Genomic DNA, 26022 nt, shown 5'->3' on the forward strand with positions numbered 1-26022 from the left:
CAGATGGGATTGGTGAACAGTCATAGCCTATATAAAGACCTTTCCGTACATTATACAATTGAACTAATTGCTCTTGGAAATGCTCCTTAAACTAGCATTTAAGATTTCCACAAAAAGAGTCATGAAGACCTCAAACATTGATTCTTATAAAACTTAAAACCAGCAAGCTACTAATGAACATACCCCATCTTGGCTTTCTGTTTGATGGCTTCTATAAGAAACTTCCACCGTCTGCCATGGCCTCTAGCAGTTGTTAATTTTGCAAACAGTTTTTCCCAGTTCATAATTCGTTTTTCTTTTGCAATTCTCTTTGACTGAAACAACATTAAAAAAAATAGTTCTTTGGCAATACTAACCAACTGTTCCATCAGATTCAAATTTTAGTTGTTGTTGTAAATACACAAAATAATCACTCATCATCTTATCAAATTCATTAACCAATCACTGATCGATCAGATATTCAAATTTTCATTTCTTCTCATTTTCAAGTCAAATTAATGGTGCGATGTGTAATGTAATACCAGTGATGTGTAATACCAATTTTTTTTTATAACAGAACAGTTTTAACAGGTTTTTTAATTTCATACAATAAAAAGCCAGTCCTAAACACAGCTCTTAGGCTATTCCTAGCATCCAGAGATTCAAAGGCCAAATTTTGAGGCTCTTAGCCACTGTATCATGTTTTTCCTAATCATACAATACATTTTATTTTAATATATTGTTAATGAATTAACTCTTCAAAAATGCATTAATCAAATTGAAATTCCTGAATATGTTGGCTATTTGCTGAATAAAACTTAAAACATGTTTAATATAGTTATATTAGGTTTTTATGGAATTTTATTACAGAATACATTCAGTAAAATAAATTTCCAATCATACTGCCTGCCAAATATATGTGATTTTGCAATTAGCTTGGGAGGGAGGGGGATGTACATTATAATTGTCAATAATTTCACATGCATACAAAACATACTTATTTTTGTTACTCCCCTACATTAAAATTTTAATTTTGAAAAGTATATTTTAGTCAACTTTTTTTAAAGCTTAGACTGGGAAAAACCCATCCCTGCCAATGTACAGGCTGTATCTCAAGAAAACTTTTGACAACTGTGAATGATCCCTCAGTGAATTTTGTTATAAAATAAAATACTGTCCTACATTAAAAATTTTGATTTTGAAAGGTATATTTTAGCATAGATGCCAACCTTTACTGATCAACACCTGTAAGACTGTTGACAAAAATTCATAAGCGAGCTGCAAAAGGACGGGAAACTGATGATTTTAAATTCAAGGCAACATGAAAATGAAAATCGAGACTATTAACAAGTACAATTTTGATTAGTGCACATATATCCGCTAGGTTGTACCTCTCGTCCAAAATAAATATACGACAAAATGGCCATTTCCCGATTCACGAAAGGACAACGAAAATCATGAAGGATCACTTACTTAGATGATAACGAGTCATGTAAAAATAATAAAAATGAAAAAAACAAAAAACCCGAAAATGCGTGTTACCCATAAGGAATTTGTTCTACACCTGTAAGACTGTCAAATGCTAAAAAATATGTAAGTCTTACGGGTGATCTGTAAGAGTTGACATGCATGTATTTTAGTCAACTTTTTTAAAACTTAGACTGGGAAAAACCCATACAGTTTGTATCTCAAGAAAACTTTGATAACTGTGAATGATGCCTCAGTGAATTTTGTTATAAAATAAAATACTGTCCTACATGAGCATCTACAAGCTGCAATCTTTTAATGGCAATGTTGAGCTGTCTCTGCTTGCTTTCATAGTTCTCGTGGAGTTTCTTCAATGCAGCACTCTTTGCCTCCCATGGGGTGGAGTACACCCGCACCATCCGAATAAGCTCATTCACGGGATGACTCATGTCACTCATGCTGAATAAAGGAAAGCAATGTTGGTTTAATGACACCTCAGTGACTTTTTAAACTATGGTTATGTGGACAAGTAAAGGAACGAATATTTGACTAACAACACCATGGCACATGTTAAACAATGGCTATTTGGTGTCTAACACATTGTTATTTTGACACTTGGCTGACTGATAATGAATAACAGATAGAGGTGTTTTTCGGTATCATCAATATCATATATTAGGAATAAAAATTGTATTATGCGAGCCTCTGTCGAGCATAATACATTATTTTTATTCCTAATATATGATACTGACAATACCAAAATACACGAGGGTAATAATCTCTTTATCATATAAGCTCAAGCTTAATACAACGTGTTTTTGTAAACTGTACATGCAACTTTAATTCCAGTCCGCCATTACTAGATATTCAAATGACATAAGAATATGTGAGGCGGTGTATTTTTGAATGGAAATGACGTCAAACTCAAATGACATCATTTTGGATGTTCTTACATCAAAATAAAGTTATGTCCAATGTTTTTTGCTTTCTGAACACTGGACAGCTTTCAGTGTCAAACAGCCATTGAAATGTTTTTATTTGATAACTATGAAAAAAAGAAAGAAATGTTTTATTGAACAACGCACTCAACACATTTTATTTACGGTTATATGGCGTCAGACATATGGTTAAGGACCACACAGATTTTGAGAGGAAACCCGCTGTCGCCACTACATGGGCTACTCTTTCCGATTAGCAGCAAGGGATCTTTTATTTGCGCTTCCCACAGGGAGGATAGCACAAACCATGGCCTTTGTTGAACCAGTTATGGATCACTGGTCGGTGCAAGTGGTTTACACCTACCCATTGAGCCTTGCGGAACACTCACTCAGGGTTTGGAATCAGTATCTGGATTAAAAATCCCATGCCTCGACTGGGATCCGAACCCAGTACCTACCAGCCTGTAGATCGATGGCCTAACCACTACGCCACCGAGGCCAGTTGATGACTATGAATGCATACATCAATCATGGAGTGTCACCCAAGTACGTTTGTTTAAATGTCAATAAACCTAGTGCCGAGACCTCAACTAATTTACATCTAATTTGCAAAGTTATCAAATTCTTAAAGTATGTGATCTGAAAAATATCACATACTTTGATTGCACTGAAAATGTAAGATATTATATGATGAAACAAATTATCATAGTACACTGATACCAACTGATGGTGTATGTACTATGATAATTTACTCTATAATAATTTGTTAATGATGACACAAACTGATGGTGATGGTTGTTACAGTGTGTGTGATGATGACATTAGAAGTAATAATCGTGATGATGATAATGATACTGGTAATAATGATTTTGACTGATAAATATGATGAGAAGGATGATGATGGTGATGATGGTGATAATGGTGATGATGATGGTGCTGGTGGTGATGATGATGATGATGGTGATAATGGTGATGATGGTGACAATGATGATGATGGTGGTGGTGGTGGTGGTGGTGATGATGATGGTGGTGGTGATGATGATGATGAAGGTGGTGGTGGTGGTGATGATGATGGTGGTGGTAGTGGTGGTGGTGATGATGATGATGATGATGATGGTAGTGGTGGTGATGATGATGGTGGTGGTAGTGGTGGTGATGATGATTATGATGATGATGATGATGAAGGTGGTGATGATGATGATGAAGGTGGTGGTAGTGGTGATGATGATTATGATGATGATGAAGGTGGTGGTGGTGGTGGTGATGATGATGATGGTGGTGGTGGTGATGATGATGGTGGTGGTGGTAGTGGTGGTGATGATGATTATGATGATGATGATAAAGGTGGTGATGATGATGATGTGGTGGTGGTACTGGTGGTGATGATGATTATGATGATGATAAAGGTGGTGGTGGTGATGATGAAGGTGCTGGTGGTGATGATGATGGTGGTGTTAAAAATGATAATGATGATCTTTAACATATGACTTGTTATTCCAACATTTGGTTATGAAAAACATTACTCTTAATATTATTGACAGATGTGGATCTTTTGGGCATGCTCTGAAGGTTCTATTTTTAATAGTGTACCACAAATTTACCAAACTTGAGTCTGAAAAGTATCATTATACACTGCATTTCCTCCTAACTAAAATAACTGACTGACTCCTGAATGATTAGCAACCAGATTTCTTATAAATTGTATATTTAATTCCACCCCAGACAGGGAAACACATGTTGTGGGGCACTGATTACAATAAGAAAAACTTGAAAGTTCTCTTGAACGAGGAAAACTGATCTTGGTTTTAAAAAATGAATACCTTCTGAAGACCTTTCCTGTTGTTAAGGCCAGTTTAACAAGAAGGGTGGGTGGCAGGGCATGTCTGAGCAGATCATCTTTAAGCTCCAACAGCTAAAAATAAATAGAAAGAAGGAAAACTATTCTCTAAAGTGTGAAGAAACAAAATGTAAATTAAAAATCTTTGTTTAACAAAACCTCATCATATATAGATATTATCTATCATATTATATTGTCTATGGGTATTTTGACATTTGCTTAAGAGTTTGAGAGAAATTTCAAGAGAGTTTTAAAGACAGAGAGAGTTAAAGTTAGAGAGAGAGACAGAGACAGAGAGAGAGAGAGACTTCAAGACAAAAACAGAGAAAGATGGAAAAAGAGACAGAGTGACAGAGAAAGAGAGAGGGGTGAAACAGAGGAAGGATTAGGAGTGAGACAGGACAGGCAGGCAGGTAGGTTGACAGGCAGGTATACAGGCAGGCAAGGAAACCTGTGAAAGAATGAGACAGATAGACAAAGACATACTGAGAGAGATATTGACAAAGACAGAGACTGTGAAAATTATTTAAAAATTGTAGATGATATCTCCGAATATAATTAACAAGTACCTCTGTCAGTGCTGCGTAAACTAAGGCCATGGAGTTGTGAACTCCATCACAGAGTCCATCAAATTTGTTCGGCTCTTTTGATTCTGCTTCTAGATCATCATCATCTTCTTCATCATCTGTGTTTGAATCATAATCAGACCCATTGGTGGCTGGTTTCTATAAAAGATTATACAATATTTCATTACATAAAATGTAATAAGGACCATTAAAAAAGTTTGAGTGATCCTGAAATTATGACCTGATCCACTATTTCAGTCAGCATCGCACTGAATTTCATTTTTTAAATATTTTTATGGGGGTAAAAATGGGGGGATGGTGGTGTAAAAAATTAATAATATTTAGTATTTTAAAAAATATGTTGGTTAGGGCAATTTTTATCTGAAAATTAACTGGATCTGACTTGAGGAAACAGTATAATTTTATATATATATATATATAAAATTGAGAATTTTCAGTACATTGACAAAAACATTAAAGTAATTAAGCTATGTCAACAAAACAATCAATACCATTAATGAATCTTGTGCTATTTAGCAGATACATTAAATAACATTAACGTACAGTAATATTTTTAAATACTGACATAAATGCATGTATAATAAAAGATGAAAAGTTGTGAATTTCAAATTTAAATTGGGTTTGTCTTCAAGATAAACAAAATAAATAATGACATTTGGGCAATGATGGTAGGCAATAAAACTCCGACGAGGATACAGTCAATCATTTATTTCTGTAAATGAATTATACAGAAATGAACAATAATATCAACAGCAAGAAAAGAAAAACAAGACATGTTATAATGCTTACAATATTCTAGCACAATTCTAGTTTACAGGGCTTCTAGATTATGGTAGCCCCACTCCCATGACTAGTGATATTCAGTGGTGAGCTAGTAAATGACTACTATTGCCATGCCCGACGCTAGTGAAAACCAAGTTGTCAAATGCTGCATTTAAGTCTATTTTGTAAATATGAATATCCTGCCCCCACCCCCAGTCTTCATGGTTTTAAGCTCTATATCCCTCTTTAGGTGACATATCCAATTATTATTATTAGTAAAATTTGATTAACTTAAAGTAAAGTAGGGCTAGTGAATTTTTAATCATGGCTAGTAAATTTTATAAAAATTCTAGAAAGAAAGAAAGAAATGTTTTATTTAACAACGCACTCAACACATTTTATTTACGGTTATATCGCATCAGACAAATGGTTAAGGACCACACAGATATTGAGAGAGGAAACTCGCTGTCACCACTTCATGGGCTACTCTTTTCGATTAGCAACAAGGGATCTTTTATATGCACCATCCCAGACAGGGTAGTACATTAATATACCAGTTGTGGTGCACTGGCTAGAATGAGATATAGCCCAATGGGCCCACCGACGGGGATCGATCCCAGATCGACCGCTTTACCACTGGGCTACGTCCCATCCCAAAAATTCTAGAAGCCCTGAGTTTATATACTAGTAACAATATACAGTGACTACATAAAAACAAACCTCTGCTCCAACCACATATCTGGTTCTTTCTTGAATATCTTCTTCTTCATCATCCTCTTCAGCAAGAGCTTCCAAATTATTCCCAATAGTTCCTGTTGTAAGACAATTAAAAAACACTTCAACCTATAATAATATGAACTAAAACCAGGGCCATACAAAGTTGGTGGCTTAGTGTAGGCAGTTGTCGCTGGCACTAGAAAAAAAGAAGTATTTTTTTGTTTCGAAGTGCCTTTTTTGTCTAGCTGTGGTCGGTTTCTTGTTTTACTACCACTACCCCCCCACCCCCGACCCCATCCTAGTTATATTAAGGAAACTGTATAAAAACCTGGTCATTTTACCTTGTTATAATATCCCGACATTTCATTAGTAACTGCTTTTTCTGATTAATAATCATAATATGAATTACAGGGTAATATATATCATTGAAGGAAGAGGGAGTTAAAGTCACCAGGGTTTCTGCCAGAGAGTAAAATGGGTATGGCACCATACCCAAATCTTTATGAAGAATTTTTATTTTAGCTAACCTTTTGACAAAATTAATGACTCTTTATCATTACTGTGGGTGCGCTCCTTTCACTCTCCCGGAGAGCCAGAGTACTCCGCACAACAATGGAGTAAACAGGAACATTGTCCAGGACTGGCTGGTCGGATGCCACATTTGTGACGCTGGAAAAAATGTTATCTGTTTTCGAACCAAGCACTATAGCGTTGTAAGTTAACCATCTAGACTCTCTCCCGTGCTAAATTCCATGCATACGTGCCTGATAATAATAATAATAAAAAAAATAATAATACATGGAGAGTATTTATTATTTTATTTCAGCGTATTCGCCGTTATTTTCGTCATGAAATAATATTTATTATTTTATTATACAGCCGGCCCTCATTTGCCAAGTCTCTATACATGGCGGTCATTTATATAAAATTCCAAAATACATTATACGGTTGTCGTATATACAGCCTCATCACTACGAGTCTGTTTTACAGTATTTTTATGACTATTCACAAGAAGACTTCCAAATTTTAAAAATGAAGCGTGTCATGGAATTCTCTTGATCGTAATTCAATTAAAATGTTTTGGATCATACAATAACTAGGTTTGGTATATCAAATGAATGTAATTTCCATTTATAATCCATATTTAGAGAAATGAGGCCCACTAAATCTGTGATTGAGCGCCTTTAAATCTCTCTAACGGGGACTGTTGTCTTTTCTGAGTGCAGGAAGGTCATTTCAGTTCATTTTAGTTCAGTGCTGTCATTAACAGCTGCTGGAGAGTTGTCAATATTCAGAAATGCATTTCAGGTTATTTTAATGTAATTAAACTTAACATTACAGAGGTTTTTAGTTGAAATGTTTTCAGGTTATCATGTTTGTATTTAATTTGGACTTGATTATTTTGAGCACAATGGTTATCATTTTGACTTAGATGCAATCTAAAGCCCTGTGGATGAACAGAATTTGAAACATATAAGCAATAAAATGTCAGAAATGTCTGATTGCAATTATCAAAAACAATTTTAATAATGAAAAATATGGGAAATTAACAAATCATGTTCCTATCATTGTATCAAATTCAATGGACTGTTCATATCAGCATGTCTGACGTTTTTGGCATCTGAAATGACATTTTCATTTTCTATTCTTTGCTTTTTACGATACTTAGTCTCTTCAACAACTGCAAGTGCCATTAAATTATTTAATAACGAGCTATACGGAAAAATAAACCACACATTGTAGCATGTTACAATGTACATCCCTATAAGGGCCCCATTGTACAAACGGGCACCTGTCAATACGTAAAAGTGTAGTAATTTATCACTTATTTACGAACCAATGATGTATTTTACTATTTCATGTATAGATAATGCCTACCAATGTCCATCGCGATAACCAGTAAGACTATATCAAGTAGAATTAATATTTTATGTTTGTTTACAAGCAAAAACTAAATCGTATCAGCAAACAACGTCTCCTATCGTCCATATTGTATTTATGTTGCTACGTTGTTCGGAAGAATTCGTCTCTTTTCGGTGTACTATTATTTCTATGGGTAGGCTATATACACCAAGACGTGTATAATGCCCCTGCGCATAATATATACACGGCAAAATAACATACTTGGTTCCGTCGTACCGGTATATCACAACGACTGGTTACACACTCGGCAATATATACTGACTAGTGTATATTTATGCGTATATTAAATAAATATTTAAATTTAGTATTCAGGATTTTACAGGTGGGGGAGGCGGGTGCAACTTTTTTTCGAAATTATGCTAGAAGATTGTAAACATGATAGGAACATGTTTTTTCCTGCTGTTGATATTATTGTTCATGTCTGTATAATTCAAATACGGAACACATATGATTTGTGTGTGTGTGTGTGTGTGTGTGTGTGTGTGTGTGTGTGTGTGTGTGTGTGTGTATGTGTGTGTGTGTGTGTGCCATACCCAGATTTGTTTGCAGATTTTTTTAAGGCTAACAGTTTGAGAAATTTAATTACTCTTATCATTAATGTGTGATTTTCTTAACCTTAACACTAAACTTAACCCAGTTTCTTTCTGGGGCAGGCCCCCATACCCCCTGTTGACTCTGGTTGCATTCAATTCTCTAGCGCCATAACCAAAAAATTATTTCTGGCAGAAACACTGTATATGTAGGCTATATAGGCTGTCTCTTTGTCTGTATCATAATGCACATCTTAATAATATTATTAACATTAACACGTTTTACTATGCATTTGATATCTTACACGTAGGGCCTAGGCTAATGTTTGTTATTATCCTTCCCTCTGGGTACACCAAAGGAATGTTGCATATTATTAAAAAACATCAGACTGAAATTATTACTGAAATAATTTTATGAGGGTAATAACATTAATGCAGTTGTATGTCTCTTTCTGTGTTTTATTCTAGTGTATTATTAATCGCATGAAAGGAACAGCTGTGTGTAAATGTTTCTAACATTATTGATTACCACACAATCTGTTACGGTCACCGAGTATATTCGAATGCTGTGTAAGAACAACTGCATTAACCCAGACAAATGATTTCATTTGTAAAGTCCAGTTCTATAATCCACATGTTTCAGCTATTAGATGTAAGAAGAAGCTTCGGTGCTATCGGGACCGTCCTGGTATCTCTTTTGTAAATTATTTGAAGATGGGTGCGGCTTTTGTTAAAGATGGAAATGTAAAAGAAGAAGAAGAAAGAAAATGGCGATCTAAAGAAATATTTAGAAAGCGAAAATGATATCATTAAGTTGTAATTTTCTAGTTTCATGTTTACTAGTTCGAAAAGTTTATGTAAAACGTAATGGAAAATTGCGAACTAACACAAGACAACAATATTATGAAGGAAGAGGGAGAACTGTCTGACGAAGAAGAATTTGGTGACGAGAAGCGAAATGGGAGTTATTTTGCGCATGCCAAACATTTCCAAAACAGAATTTCAACTGGAAGTCCGAGTAGAAATAAAACTAGACAAAACAGTAACAATAGATTTTCGTATTCTCACAGACAATCGTATAGAGAAGGAGCTAGTGAGAGAATAGACGATGGATTTGGGTCTGCTGGTTTGTACAGGTCCTCGCGCTCACCTGCACCCCTACCCCTACACCACACATCACCCCAGTCAGCTTGGGGGGCTCCACTACCACCTCCCTACAGATTCCATTATGACTTACAAGATTATTCCAGGCCGCAGCCCATTCCCATGGAATCGGATTATTCAGACTACAGACGACATCAAGTGCGCACCCCATCACAATGTATCCTTTCTTTAAGTTCTGTTTATTTTAAACACAGTTAATGGTTTAAGGCCCCTGGTTTGATGCACCATTTTTCAATTTGCATACTGCTATTTATTTAGATTTTATTATTATTAAATTGTAGTTTCATTAGTGCTTCCATAGCTTGCAGTGTTGTACTGCTTCGAATCCTAATAATGTGTTAATGCATTTCAGCCAATCACAACACTTCATTCTGTAGCCTGAGTACTCTGGTGGTAAGAGAGCTAGGTGGACATTTGAACTGTTACCAAACACACTAACCGTCAGAGATCAACAATTGGGTATTTGGTTTAGGAATACATGCATTACAAATGTAGGGGTTTACATAAAAAAAACTTTCCTATGTCTTCTTTTTCAAAAGTTACAGTTTGTTTTTGTTCAATCTTATTAAAGTTTTATTTCCTTATCAGAATTTAGCATGGGTCCAAAGAAAGTTCCGAACACCAACAGATAGATTTGGAAGAGAGATCAGAAAAACAGATCTCAGGAAGAATATTAGCAGAAATGATGATGCTAGAAGGGATTTGAATGTAAAGGACAGCCATAGAGACATTAATCCAGATGATGAGTCAAATTTCGAAGAACTATTAGAAAAGTACAAACGAATTCAGAAAGAACTGGAATATCTAGAAGTGGAGGAAGATGGTGACCCTGAAAACACACATACCCAGACAGTATGTGAGAGTAACCATAGTAACAGTGATGGTGAATGTACAAACAAAAGTAATGTTGATAGTCCGAGGAGGATTGACACTCCAGTGGCTGATGTACTGGAATCAAGTGTTATACAAAGATTAAATCAGGTTGGAATAATTTTATTCTTAATTTATTGTCTTGCCTTGCTAAAGTCAAAATTATGTAAAATAAAAGTATCTTACTTTTCTGATGGTGGCAATAGTGTCAATGTTTACATTTATCTCACATTAAGTTTATGTGTTTAGCTCTATTTTATACAAACTGTAAGTCATAGATCAAAGAAACTTGATTTATAGTTGAATCTATGTATTGATGCATGTTAAAAACTGTTTAACATATTACTTTTTAATTAAATAATGTAGTGTTTACCTCAGTATTAAGCTTTAGTTTATAGGTCCATTTGTCATCAGCAATATAAGTCTTAGATAGTGTTTTTCTTTGCACATTATGCCTACATGGGAACTTGGGAATCGCATTCCCTTATAGCACCCTTTTATGCAATGTATACATCATGTTCAGGTTGTAAATGAGATCTAAAGGAAAATTTTTAATGGGGTGCATCAGTTAGCAAAAATAAAAGTTGATGTTTTTTCCTAAAGAATATTCAAGATATTGTAGCTGTCTGTTTATTTTATCGATTAATTATATTTTTTATATTTTAGCATGTCGTTGAGGAGGAGGAACTGGATGAGTTAGAATTGCGGAGAATCGCCCTGGAATCGGCTGCTGCTCGAGCTAACAAACAGAACAACAAGAATGTCATCTCAAGTGGTCATAATTTAAAACACACACCTTCACCCAGTAACCAAAATACATCACAAGTGAAAGTCACAAATGAGCCTGTCTCAAAACCATCATCTGTGAAGACTCCAGAAAAGAAGACCACCCCTAGTCAAAGTAAGAGCAATCATTCGACAACAGCACCATCATCCATCAAGAACCAGAGGAGAAGAAGTCGCAGGTCTCAACAAGGTATGTGTGTATGTGACTGATAAATCAATCTTCACTGAGGAGATTTGAACTAGGGATTCTGTATAAGAGTCTAGTGCCATACCATCTGAGTTAGTAAAGAAATTGTAAGTAACTGTAAGTTGGAGCACTTTGTATCGGCATGAAAATATTCTTATAACAGAGATGAACAGCATCTAGATTTTTTTTTTTTTTTTTTTAACACAACCTGACAACTGTCCCTGTCCTTGTCTTTATTGTTTTGATTGTCTTTTAATCGAGGCCTTCAACCAATGTCAACAGTGTTCTCGCTGGGTGAAAAAGGAGGGCGGCCGTGCGGCACCACGCCCTTCAAAAAAATAAAAAAGTTTGGTTACCATATATCGTTGTGTGTTGGTTGGTCAACTTTGTGGAAAGACATGCTCATTATTTTGCCTCTCATTTTTTGGTACAAAAATGTTGATAACTAAATACAAGCTGACTCATATTGTCACAGTTGTCAGTATGACATTCACAGGCAATTCCGATTTTACTGAACCGATCAAAGTTTTAACATTATTTTGATAGATTTCAAGATAGATGTAAAACAATACAGATCTATGTTTGTAAAGTGATCCCCTAATGTGGGATTTAAAAAAAATTATGTTCATTTTATTTCCATCTTCATCGAATGGATCGATCAGCTAAAAAGTAGTTTTGTTTTTGGAAAGGCGGTATATATAGTATTTGGAACCCAAGATAAATTATTTTAATTATAAACACTACCACTCCTGTTGTTTTTATAAGCGGTGATATCCCCAAAAATATGAAAAGTTTATCCTATTTTATAAAGAATTGCTGAATAAACAGAATGACAGACATGACAGAAAGTAAAATTCATTAGTTACAACCAATTAAATCTGCAATTGAGGACAAAATATCAGATGATAATTAGTGGAAACAAAAGACAGAATGTCTGATCAAGTGACACATTTGGTACCAAATAAGTAGTTCTTCAGTCGGAGATTGTCAAGTTGATAACAAATAAAATGTTTTCATTGTTCAAATAAAATATAACTTTTATTGCATGTATCAAACATACAAATGGATACAGGTATCGGACAAAATAGAGGTTGTTAAAAATACTGTCGTAAGCTACTGAAGTTTTTCGTCGGTTGCTTTTTCGTACACACAACGCAGCTTGTTTCCTTTGATGTCCTGTATGTAGAATGATAATTATTTTTGAGTGGCAAAAAGTGTGCATTTGGAAATAGCGGAGATAGGTGCTGTAAAATATAAGAGGGGCGCAGAGAAAAATAAAGGAGGGCGGCAGAGCATGAAAAGAGGGCGGCAAAATGCAATAGCGGGGTGAGCCACTTAAATGGAGCAGTAAGAACACTGGTCATGGTGGATGGCCCAATGTGCAGACTAAATGTTCACTTCGATGTAAACGTTTGTTGTATAATAACTAATTTCAATAATTAACAGAAAGGTTTTAGCGCATCAGATATGCAGTATCATTATAGTTATAAGGATGTGTTTTAGAGCACACATACACAACTGCTGAGAAATAAATCAAAATGTTTAACAATAACGAAACATTTAATGACAAGGTTTTAACAAATACAAAAACATAATTGTACAGTGCCATTGATGAAATAAGTAAATATTTAGCACTGGTGTAAACCTTTTTTCCATTTATTAGACCAGCCCGTGCGACCTAGGTTGAAGGGCTTGTTTACAACTGAAAAGCTTTAAATAACCTCATACTTTTGAAGACTCTCCAAAGATTTCAAAATGTTTTGTCCAGTGTCCTTTTCATTCCTGTTATAAATAGTATGATTTGTTCTGCCTCAGTTATCCCAGGGTATGACAATTTTTAAAAGTCACTAGCCACAGGGCTAATGGGTTTGTAAATTCCACTAGCCCACCAAAATAAAGGGCTAGCCCAAATTTCTGATCAGTTTTAGCAAATTTTATACAAGGCTATACTTAAAAACAAAAGGGATGACCTGGTTTTTTCTCTTTGTTTTTGTATTAGTATTACTTAGTGAAAATTTATTTCAACCTGTAGATTTCAATAAAGTTTCAAAAATAAATTAATAATTTAAGTTTTTTTTACCCTGTTTTGTCACGTTTGACTGCAAACCATTGTCTCATTTTTGCTTTTGCCCCCCACCATCCCTGCCCCCTCATCCGGAGGGGGTAAGTAATTTAACAAACTCCTCTCTCTAACCACCCCAAACAAAATAATTAAATGCACAATACAATATAACACGATAATGCATGGTATTTCATTCAGTGTATTCGGTAGCCCGAGTACTCTGACTGTAAGAGAGCTAGACAGACGTTTGGAAAGTTATATGCATAAAACATCCAAATGTCCGTCTAGCTCTCTTACAGTCCGAGTACTCGGCCTATGTATTTGGTAGTGAATTGTCACCAGGAACGGTGATGTCAGTTTCTCAGCTCTGTTACTGTGTTCCCTGATTTACAACATCCCAATCGCAAGTTAACGAGACATTAAATTAGAAGATAATAGATAAATAAGACAAACACAGAAATTCTAAACATGACTGGGTTTGTACTTCAGTTATACTAGTCTATTAATTAATTGGGACTGGCAATTCACACCTTTTTTTTTTTTTTCTACCTTGTTTACATGTGCGAGATTTTACTACCACATGACTTGTACAACCAATCAAAACACGCGTTTTATTAAGGTTGTTTCCTGTCTATGAAACTTGAAAGTGAAAATAAAATAAAGTCTGTATTGTTGTAATTGACGATGTAAAAACTCCAATATTAATATACACTTTGTAATTTGTTGATATTATGTGATGACCAATGTCAGAATAACATTTATCAAATGTATGTCAGTGGAGGAAAAACAGCATGTTTTTTTTGTTTGTTTTTTAAAGCTACTAGCCCATCGGGCCACTAGTTTTGAATTTGTCACTAGCCCTATATTAAAAAGCACTAGCCCCGGGCGTCGGGCTGTCAGATTTGTTGAACTCTGGTTATCCACTTAAGTTAAGATTGATAATTAATTCTGCAGGAAGAAAATCTTTGTCACCGCACAAAAAGAGTTTAAAACAGAAGCAGGAGGAAAAGCAGAGGAGAGAAATCCAGCGCATCCTTACTCTAGATGACCCACAGGAACAAGTGGACAGATTTTTACGATTCCTGAAACGCGTGAGTAGTTTATGGGTATTGTACTTATTAATAAAGTTTTTACCCCCTCAAGAAAAGACATTCATAATTTATAAAATATTATTATTATGCATGGTATCACTGGCAATAAAAGACATTCATAATTTATAAAATATTATTATTATGCATGCTATCACTGGCAATAAAAGACATTTATAATTTATAAAATATTATTATTATGCATGCTATCACTGGCAATGAATGAATAATGTTTAATGACACCATAGCACAATGGAAAATCTGCTTTAGGCTGACTAGGGCTCACATTAAAAAAATTTATGTTTGAGACAGTTTTGATATGTAGAGTATTTCCTTGAAAATTATTAGAAAAAGTAGCTAATTAAAAACAAATTGTGTTCTAGACTAATACTAAATGTAGTCACTTTGTATAAAAATTAGCATTTGGCTATTTGACGATGGGCAGGGTGAGCCGTAGGTGTCAGACAAAAGTATAATATGAATGAGGTGGTGGCAAGATGTAGCTCAGTTGGTAAGAGTGTTCACCTTAGGTGCTTTGGTGATGACAGGATCATTTGGGGTTTTCCCATTCCAACCAGTGCCCAACGACTGGTATATCAAAAGACATGGTATGTGCTGTCCTGTCTGTGGGAAAGTGTATGTAAAATATCTCTTGCCACTAATGAAAAAATGTAGCATGTTTTCTCCAAGATCATATGTCAAAAACTACCAAATGTTTGACATAAAATAGCCGATGATTAATAAATCAATGTGATCTAGTGGTGTCGTTAATCAAAACTAACTTTAACTTTAATTTGGCAATAAGTAGATAAAAATTAGTGCTTTAATTTAAAGAAAATTTGCATTTTTTAATCCTCAAAGTTGTAGCCACATTGTATAATTTTGTTTAGCAATTTGGCAATAGGCAAATTGAACCCTGTGTATAATATATATGAACAAAATTCAATACAGATCTTTGGGGTGTTTTGTTAGGTCTTTTTAACAATATTGTACTCAGAATTTATCTTTTTAGACTCCTCATACGGGCCTGGCATCAACACAGCGCAGACAGGCAACCGTCAGACTGTCCCAGTTACAGGACAACTATGAAGAGGTGGAAATGGACATAGACGACAGTAATGACGGGTCTCCAGGTATGTTTACAATTATTTTTATGTGAAAATGAGATGAAAGAAGTGATGATTTAATCACACCCAGGCATATTTTATTATCTACCTATGTATGTGCTGCTGTTTGTTCAAGCTTATATATTTTGATACTATTAAGTAGAAAATAAGCTGGGCCCCATTTTACGAAGCGATCTTGGTGCTGAATTGATCCTAAGTCAGTAATAGAACTTAGTAACTTAAGGTGATTTTAGCACTATGATCGCTTTGTAAAACAAGTCCCAGCTTTTCAAATTGTACAAATGCATTCAATATAAAGTTTGGGGTCTGGATGTAGCTCAGTGGTAAAGCGTCTGCCTTATACGCGGTCGGTTTGGCATCGACCCCAGTCAGTTGGCCCATTGGGCTACTTCTTGTTCCAGCACGACTGATATATCAAAGGCCATGGTATGTGCTATCCTGTCTGTGGGATGGTGTATATAAAAAATAGCCACGATTAAAAATTCACTAGCCCTACTTTACTTTAAGTTAATACAATTTTACTTTAATAATAATAGTAATAACCAGATATGTCACATAAAGAGGGAGATAGTGCTTAAAAACACTAACATTGGGGGTTGGGGTGGGGTCAGGATATTCATATTTGCAAAATAGACTTAACTGCAACATTTGACAATGTTTTTTTCACTAGCCGTCGGGCATGGTAATATTAGTTATTTACTAGCCCATCATCGAATATCACTAGCCATAGGAGTGGGGCTACTATAATCTAGAAGCCCTGTATTTTATTTTAAATTAAAAAAAATTGGTTCTGAATTATAAAGCTCAATAAGACAAAGTGACATCATCAGATATGACGTTCCCTGACATCTTTATTTTTAACAGGGGCGAGATGTAGTCCAGTGGTAAAGCGCTCTCTTGATGCGCGGTTTGTTTGGGATCGATCCCCGTCAGTGGGCCCAAGGCACAATATTTCACGAGAACCATTGTTCTGTTCGTGTGTCAGTTACGCAACTTTAAAATCACGAGAACCGCCAATCGGTTACGTGATGAACAATTACATTCTAAAATTAAAAGTACCATATATCAGTAATGAAAGGGAACTATATTCACGTAACCGAACAATCGGTTACCTAAGTAAAACTCACGTGAATTGACTTCCGGTTACCTAAGATTTTTAAATAATGTTCCCTGTGAGCCATTTGGGCCATTTCTCGCTCCAGCCAGTGTACCATGACTGGTACATCAAAGGCTGTGGTATGTGCTATCCTGTCTATGGGATGGTGCATATAAAAGATCCCTTGCTGCTAATCGAAAAGAGTAGCCCATGAAGTGGCGACAGCAGGTTTCCTCCCTCAATATCTGTGTGGTCCTTAACCATATGTCCGACGCCATATAACCGTAAATACAATGTGTGAGTGTGTCATTAAATAAAACATTTCCTTCCTTCTTTATTTTTACGTTCATTGATAAATGGAACAAACACGTATTGCTGCGGCTGAACAAATAGAATGATGTTAAATTGTGAATAATGTAACAGCAATTTAATTATATTTGAATGATGTTGGATGTTGAATGGAATATACATGTGTTTTTTGCTTTGATCAATAACTAAATGAACATAGAACATGCATGTGGGTTTTGTTTTTATTAGTAACAGAATGAACAGTTTTATTTCAGAAATAAATTGGTTGAATGTAACTACCCATTGTTTTGTGTTTTAATTGGTGAAAAAGTTGCTATTACACTTTAAGCCTAATATATATATATATATATATATATATATATATATATACTAATTTTTTTTTTATCCTTACTTTTGGAACATGTTGCAGTATGTGAAGAATTTCAGTTTGATCCAGATTTCCAAAATGCTATGCAACCAGTTCCCTTAATGGTGTGTATAAAATTTGTCTTAGTTTCACACAAAATTGTAGTACTTATAGTCCATCCCATCCTCCTACAAAAATGTTTTTTGTAAATAATTTCAGGTTGGTTTGTTGTAAGAAGAAAATTAAAAGTGTTTTGGAAAGAACCCCGCTATTTCTGTGCACAGTTTATAAAACAATTTGCTTAGAAGAAAAAAAATCCTTGTAGTAAATTCTATAGTATTAAAAAAGGCGTTACCTGTGGAAAGGACTATAGTTTTACAGGTACCCCATATGTTTGTTAAGCATAAAGGCACAGTGAAATAACATTGCATACATTTATTGCCCAGATGCAACGAGCTGGGTTTTTTGGACAACAGGTACTTTGACATCACCAATGGTAGGACTGGTAGTATTAACTGTGCTATTTAAAGTTAGGTGCACTTTGAACTTTGACCTCAATTAATGTTACTTGGTATAGTGCTACCTTAAAAGCACAATCTTGAGATGTAGCTCAGTGGTAGATTGCTGTGATTGTCACAGGATTGTTCCTATTCATGTCCCATGATCCTTGACCAAGTGCCAAAATAACCATATGTTAGACACAAAAAAGCCATTATTTAAATGTGTGCAATTTTATTTCATTGTGCCTTTGTACTTAACACACATATGGGGTACCTGTACAAATATAGTGATGTTATTTAAAACCTCTTGTTTGAAGGTTCATTCGGAACCATTGATTTTGGTTTTAATCATAAAATATATACTGACACACAATTAAAACGCAAAAATAACTTTTCATTGCAAATAACGACAAACTATTAATGAATTGATGGATAATGTAATATGACATTAATGACTGGTATTCATGAGATACATTCACATGGAAACATGGCCAGTTATCATCAGTAATCGAGTTGCATTCGTAATCGAAAAGTTCAACCCCCCATATCAAGGTCAGTATCTGGTGTGTCCACCACTGGCCAGTGAGCATGCGTGAAGACGACAGGGAAAGGATTGGCACAAACATCTCAAATAAGCCACAGGAATGTTCCTCCACTCCTCCTGCAACGCCTGTGCAAGCTCAGCAACGTTACGCGGTGGTGACGTACACGACATCCTAACTCATCCCACATGTGTTCAGTTGGGTTCAAATCCGGTGAAACGGCGGACCAGTTCATAGCGGTGATACCGGCTTGTTGCAGGAATGCCTGGGTAATTCTTGCAGTATGTGGACGGGCACTGTCTTGTTGAAACAGAAGTGGACCTCCTGGTCTTCGGTGACGGCGCAAAGGTGGCTGGAGAACTGGTCTTAGAATAACGTCAACATAACGCTGGGCTGTAAGGGCATCGTGGACAATGATGAGATCACTCCTGAAATCACAGTTGATTGCCCCCCATACCATCAGACAACCGCCGCCAAACCGATCACGTTCCCTCACACATCCGTCAGCATACCGTTCATGGAGTCTCCTGTACACATGTGCTCTGCCATTGGCAAAGGAGACAGAGAAACGGGACTCATCTGAGAAAACAATGCTCCGGTAAAAGGCTGGTGGATGATTACCATTCTGGAGAGCAAACTGTAGTCTTGCAGCATGATGTCGCGGTGTCATGATGTTACCATTGTACGGGCGTCTGCACCTGAGTCCAGCTGTTCTGAGTTGACGGATGACCGTCATCGGATGGATAGGCCTTCCATGACGTCCTATCGTGTTGCTTGCTGTCATCGTCGCAGTTCTGAACCGAGGTGGTGTCGTCAAATCTGCCGATCTTGGCATGGGGTCGTAACGGGATGTTGACCAGCTCAAGGTCGATCACGGACACTCACAGTCTGTTGGTGATGTTCAACGAGTCATCCAATAGTTGATGGATAGACTCTGAAGGTCCTAGCAACTTGGCTTTGCGAAGTCCTCCCTTGAACCATGCCCAAGGCTCGCTCCCTTTGTTCTTCTCTGAGTAGTGGCATTCTTAATGTGACGAGGAATATGAAACCGTTACATGACTTTTATGTGTCCACATACTGGCATTTTACGTGCATTGCATGCAGCATGATTGAGCATGTAGTGAATGCATTTCACACCATTTTGTGTGTTTCTGCTATTGTATGTGTAACGAGAACAAAACCAGGATTAAAACCCAGACAGAAGTACCAATCAATGGCTTCCTCTCATAAATTGTTATTTTAAGTCCAATAACAATATTGAAAAATATCTGTTTTGCGTTTTCATTGTGTGTCAGTATATATGGAATAGAACTTGGTAAAATTTAAAATATTAATAAAACCTAAAATAACTAAGATGGGATTTTGTCTCACTTTTACAATGTGAAAAGGCTAAAATATTACTTTTCCAATGGTGGCAGTGGCGTTAACTTTTGCATTAAAGTTTCACATTTAGATCAGATTCTCACAAACTGTAAGTCAATGAAACTTGGTTTATAGTTGCACCTATAGATAAGATGTTCATCACAGTGCTCTAAAACGTTCATGATAGGCGAGACATTTAATTATGAGAAACTCTTGTTTTACCATGTCTTAATTAATTTCTATTATTTCAGATTCCAGAAACAATTGCACCACCCATACCTTCCCAACTTGTCCCGTCACAGCTGTCTTACGCACCAACATGGTTTCCTGTTGCAGCTCCAGCTTCTATACCAACATCTTACTCACAGTTCATGTATCAACCACCCCCACCTCCCTTGCCGGTCTGCCCACTCCCAGATATGCCCCAGCCTCCACCCCCTGACATGCCTCAGCCTCCACCCCCACTACCCGAAGAACCTCCTCCTGCTCCACCACTTCCTGATGCACCCCCACCTTTGCCAAGTGAACCTCCCCCAGATGACAAGGTGTACACTCCACCCCCACCACCTCCCCTGGTTGAGAGTGAAGGACCTCCACAGTCCCCAGAAGACGGAGATTCTGAACTGGATGGAGATGAGGCTGCTCTATTGAGAGCACAACTTCTGAAGTCTATTGCTGAAAAGCGGAAACATATAGTGGATTCGAAGGTATTTAAAATAACATTATTTTAGTTCAGGTTAGTTATGATTTGACTTTTCATGTTCTGCATTATTACTGGGGTGGGATCTACCTCAGTTGATAGAGATAACTTGCCTGAGTTTGTTTGTTTTGTTTAACGACACCACTAGAGCACATTGATTAATTAATCATCGGCTATTGGATATCAAGCATTTGGTAATACTGGCTCGTAGTCATCAAGGGGAAAAACCGCTGCATTTTTCCTAATGCAGCCAGGGATCTTTATATGCACTTTCCCACAGACAGGAAAGCATATACCACGGCCTTTGTTCAGTTGTGGTGCACTGGTTGGAACAAGAACAACCCAATCTGCTGAATGGATCCACCAAGGTGGTTTTTATCCTGTGACGCAAGCACCTCAAGCGAGTTCTCAAATGACTGAGCTAAATTCCGCCTGAGATGCTTGGGTCATATGGAAGAACTTGCTCAGTACACCCATGTCATTTATTCAGCCCCATGACTAGTAGTAGTAGTACATATATCAACAGCTGTTATATGTGTTGTCATGTCTGAGGGAAAGTGCTTATAAAAGAGGACTATAAGAATCCTATAGCCGATGATTGATTAATCAGTGTTCTCTAATTAAGTTACTACACAAAAAAACTAACTTTTTTTCATTAGCAATATTTAGATTTGCTTCTTTAGCACTTATCAGTAAGAAGAATTATGATATTTGTGCTAAAAACAACAACATTGTGACATTAAATAAACAGTTGTGATTATGGTTTATGTTTACATCATTTGATTTGTTAGGAACATTTTGTTTGTAACATTTTAATTAGCAACCATTATTAATTAATTAAAAGTTGTTTAGTAACTACTATTTAAGGTTATTGGAACTGTGAAGCAATCTCTAAAACTAGCATAGAAAATTGTTACATAGTACTGAACAAATTGTTCTGTTATTTGTGACAAAAGATAGAGCATATCTTATGTAGCAGGACAAATTTTTTTATTTTTGTGTTACTGTAACAAAGAAATAAGGCTAGATATATGTTTTCTTTTCTGACGATTGCAGTTGTAACAAAGTTGACTTTTGCATTTAGCTCCTTTAAGCTTTTGCATTTAGGTCCATATCTCACAAACTATAAGACCTAGATCATTGAATATTCATCTCAATGTGTGTTAAAAAAAAGAGTAGAATTTATTAAATTCAACTTTCTTTTTCATTTTGAATTTTGAATTTATATGATTTTTTATTTTTTTATTTTAATTAATTAGATTCTCTCCACGGTCTTCACATCTTATGGTTTGCTTTTGTTTTATTTAGGGTCACCTGCATTTTAAAAGATTTTGTTTTCCAGTTACTTGCTAGCACTTCATTGACATCTGGGGTTTTTTGGGGGTTTTCAGTCTAAAGCTGGTAGCCGCCCACCCAGTTCGGATGTGTCCCCATCAGGTTCTCGTGCCCAGTCACCATCTCCTGGTGTTATTATACAGAGGAAAGTCCCACAGAAGTCAAAACCTCATTCATTTACAGTGGTAAGTACGGACTTTTAAAATCTTCTAATTGTTTTATTTATTTTAATATTTAAACCAGAAGTGCTATAGTCCTTCCCAGCAGTGAATGTCATTTTCTGACACTGCAGTCTATTTATTTCTGAACCAATTGTTTTTTAAATTGCACACACAAGTAGTGTGGCTTTTTGTTATTTCCAAAACACTTCTGCCTTTCTTTTTGCGTCAAATAAAACTGAAATTAATTACAAAAAACAATGTTCATGTTGGCTAGGAAGGACTATAGGTATGCAAATATTCATTGATAAAAGAACTTGACTACTAACTCAACCAGTGTATGTCCTCAAGTTTGTTTTAGTTTTTATTGTTATGGAGTACTTTTTGACCTGTGATGCATACAAAAATGCCAAAAGTGTCTATTGAGCAGTCCTTATGGTTTGAAGTGAGCAATTGCTCTCACTCGTATGTGCTAATGCAAAATAATGTTTATGTTGGGGAAAAATCTGGTCACCTTGTTGTTCACAGATATCATTAATATATTTCCTCATTATTAGGGGTGGGACGTAGCCCAGTGGTAAAGCGCTCACTTGATGCGTAGTTGGTTTGGGAGTGGTCCCAGTCAGTGGGCCTATTGGGCTGTTTCTTGCTCCAGCCAGTGCACCACGACAGGTACATCAAAGGCCATGGTATGTGCTGTCCTGTCTATGGGATAGTGCATATAAAAGATCCCTTGCTGCTAATCGAAAAGAGTAGCCCATAAAATGGCGACAGCGGATTTCCTCCCTGAATATCTGTTTGGTCCTTAACCATATGTCCGACGCCATATAACCGAAAATAAAATGTGTTGAGTATGTCATTAAATAAACCATTTCCTTTCTTCCTCAGAATTACTGTGAATTAGACACTGGAAGTAATTGCTCTGCAACATAAATCCAGGGCAGTAGTTTATTGCTCTCCATCGATTCTTCAAACCATAAGCATTGCTGGCCCTTAATTAATATTGTTGAGTACTTTCAGCTTCCCGTTCATAAGCCAGTTGTGATTCCACTTGACGATTCCTCTGAAGACGAAGACGATGAGAGTTCACCGAAACCATCAGCGTCCATGCTGCTGGGTGGGCTCGATAGTTTCCTTAAAGCTGCCAGAATGTCGGCTGAGGTAGAGTCCTTACTCGTGTAGTTATTGCTGTTTCTGCTATTATAGCTAATGCCCTGTGCTTGTAAAACTTTTAGAGTCTAGATTTAAGACATCAATGACATGGAAATGCCTTTTTTAAATTTTATAAATATGAGCCCAGGAGTTGGGTGTCAAACAATATGGTGTCGTACAGAGGCAGATTGGTATAATTCATTGACATGTTTCAATTCCAACAACATGTCTGTCATTGTCAAAGCCTTCATTCTTTACTGAAAGTAACATTTGCTAGTGGTTTGATAATTGATTATATAAATCCATAGTTAATTATATCAAGTGGTCTTAGCATTGTAAAATGTTTTATCCTGCAACCACTGTTTCTATTAACAGAATAAGATGATGGATAAAGCAAAGTCTTATCCTGCTACTAGCAGAATATGACTTTTGAGGTCACTCGTGTGATGTCACATGCATAGCCTACATTACAAAATCACTCATTTTGACCTCTAGGTCATCATACAATGTGGCTGAAATAACAGAAATATTAGCTTTTCCCCTTAATTTTTATGGTCTGCAAGATAAAGATAACTAGTTAATGACGAATGAGAAATTCTGCAGAATTTCCCATTCTTTCCATCACAGGATAAAGCAGATATCCGATGTCATTAACTAGTTATTTTCTATATATTGCATGTAAGGGGAGGTGTGTTTGGGGGGAAGTTGGTGGGGTGCAGGTAGAATTATCACAGTTTGCATAACTTGCTTGTAGAATGGCTCCAAAAGTCTAGTTAACTGTTGTTAATTTCCTAGTATTGGGAAACATACAGTATCAATACTATTATCTTACTGTTGTTGTACACATGTTATTTGTTTATTTCACTTCCTCACTACACAAATACTGATTTCAGCAACGGTCTGGGAGTTCCCTGACGTCGGACTCTAATGTGGCTGTACAAGATGACAAAGTCACACAACAGAGACAGAGACTGGAGCTGGTTCATGAGCACGAGACCAACCTTACAAAACTCAGGTTTGTCGTTTATAGGCCACCAGACTTCGTTAAATACTGAGAAAAAAATTATAGGTTAAATTCTGTTAAATACTGAAAATATATTCGTCTGTTATTGAAACCTAGAATATTTTTCAAACAGATTTGCTATAACATATAAAATAGACAAAATGCAGTCAGAATTAGAAGCTATTTTGAAACTAGTGAATATTCTTCGTTATCACAGAATAAAAGCCAAATTGTCCCATTTATCTTGGTCATATTTGGGGAAATATTTGATAATTTTTCTCTTCAAAAGAGGAATTAAATATTTCTTGTTGGTTAGGTTTATATTATTTTTATATATATGTACCACTTGAAATGATTGGTTAACTTAAAGAAACCATGTATATTATTTTCAGTGATTTTATTAAGTTGAAATGGGATCCAAAGGCAAGAGTAGTTCATGTTTCCAGTTCTTGCCCACCATCCTGTTCACTTACACATTACCACTGTTAGGTTGTCAAACTACCAGATGTAATTGAGGGAACTTTTTGTTTTCAAAATCTTGATTAGTGATATTTCTAGTCAATTGAAACTTGATTAGCATCCTCTTCGTGTGCAGTCACAGATAAGGCCGACACCAAAGAACGCCGATGTTGTCTTTCCGTTGCAAGCTTTGTCACCGGGCCCCAACTCCACCCAAGAGCCTTTATCTCCCGATCCCAGGTCTCCTTGGGTCTCACCCTCATTCTCTTGCCACCAGTGGTCCAGTGCAACTTCTGTTTAATGCTTTAAAATTGTCCAGTGATCTCAGAAACTTGCATAGCGAATCGCAACGTGATAATGAACAAAATGTTCTCTGTAATTAATTTAACTACACTATCAGTTAAAATCTTCATGTTCTGAAAGTTTAGTTTTTTTCTTTTTCTCAGGTTGACAATACAGAGAGACCAGGTGTTGTTAAAGTCATTGGTGACAAGGGCCTCCAAATATCTAGACAGTCTGAAAGTGGCGGAGAGGAAGACGGAAAAACTTAGAGAACAGTTGGTTGCTGCCGAAAAATTAATTTCAGCCAATCGACAGCAAGCGGACAAAAGCAAGTCTCAGGTATGTGTTGTTTTAAATATGCTGGCAACCAAACAGATTTCATTGGTTATTTTAACTACCACTTGACGATTCCTTGGTGCCGGCTTGCTGTACAGACTACATTGACAGATTAATTTGTTACATATTAAAATCCTAAAGACGGCCACCTTCTTTGATAAGTCTGGGGAAAAAAATAACACTCTGGATGTAGGTGCCATCTTACTAGAATATTTTTATTTATTGTTGCATTGCCTTAAAATTTTAGTTTTAGTATGTAGGGCATTTAAAAAAAAAAAATTGGTTTATAACTTTAAATATCGGCAGCACACTAGGATCAAAATTATTTCAAATCATTATTTTCATAGTTAATTTCATGCTTTGGTCAGGCAATTGGTCACTCAGTTGTCATTGTCCATCCATCCATCCATCCTTCCAT

The 26022-nt window shown here is 36.1% G+C and overlaps 2 protein-coding genes across 3 annotated transcripts in view; one reads left to right on the plus strand and one right to left on the minus strand.

The window, feature by feature from the left end:
- The window catches only part of LOC121372068, a 31827-nt gene extending 23555 nt beyond the window's left edge, over positions 1 to 8272 (minus strand). The window contains exons 1-6 of the mRNA XM_041498325.1: positions 8166 to 8272; positions 6291 to 6382; positions 4791 to 4946; positions 4205 to 4296; positions 1737 to 1905; positions 184 to 314 (exon numbers count right to left, since the gene is read on the minus strand). Coding sequence (XP_041354259.1) covers positions 184 to 314; positions 1737 to 1905; positions 4205 to 4296; positions 4791 to 4946; positions 6291 to 6382; positions 8166 to 8175 — 650 coding nt within the window. The 5' untranslated portion in view covers positions 8176 to 8272. The remainder of the gene's footprint in view (positions 1 to 183; positions 315 to 1736; positions 1906 to 4204; positions 4297 to 4790; positions 4947 to 6290; positions 6383 to 8165) is intronic.
- A 1236-nt stretch (positions 8273 to 9508) lies between these two features.
- LOC121369649 (zinc finger C3H1 domain-containing protein-like) overlaps positions 9509 to 26022 on the plus strand; it is a 94924-nt gene continuing 78410 nt past the window's right edge. For both annotated transcript variants that reach the window (XM_041494692.1, XM_041494693.1), the window contains exons 1-11: positions 9509 to 10061; positions 10500 to 10885; positions 11441 to 11750; positions 14764 to 14900; positions 15910 to 16030; positions 17839 to 17900; positions 20431 to 20886; positions 22271 to 22399; positions 23393 to 23533; positions 24418 to 24539; positions 25433 to 25607. In XM_041494692.1, the coding sequence (XP_041350626.1) occupies positions 9608 to 10061; positions 10500 to 10885; positions 11441 to 11750; positions 14764 to 14900; positions 15910 to 16030; positions 17839 to 17900; positions 20431 to 20886; positions 22271 to 22399; positions 23393 to 23533; positions 24418 to 24539; positions 25433 to 25607 (2493 nt within the window). In that variant the 5' untranslated portion in view covers positions 9509 to 9607. The remainder of the gene's footprint in view (positions 10062 to 10499; positions 10886 to 11440; positions 11751 to 14763; positions 14901 to 15909; positions 16031 to 17838; positions 17901 to 20430; positions 20887 to 22270; positions 22400 to 23392; positions 23534 to 24417; positions 24540 to 25432; positions 25608 to 26022) is intronic.

This window comes from Gigantopelta aegis, chromosome 4 (assembly GCF_016097555.1).
Source record: "Gigantopelta aegis isolate Gae_Host chromosome 4, Gae_host_genome, whole genome shotgun sequence".
Classification (NCBI taxonomy): Eukaryota; Metazoa; Mollusca; class Gastropoda; order Neomphalida; family Peltospiridae; genus Gigantopelta; species Gigantopelta aegis.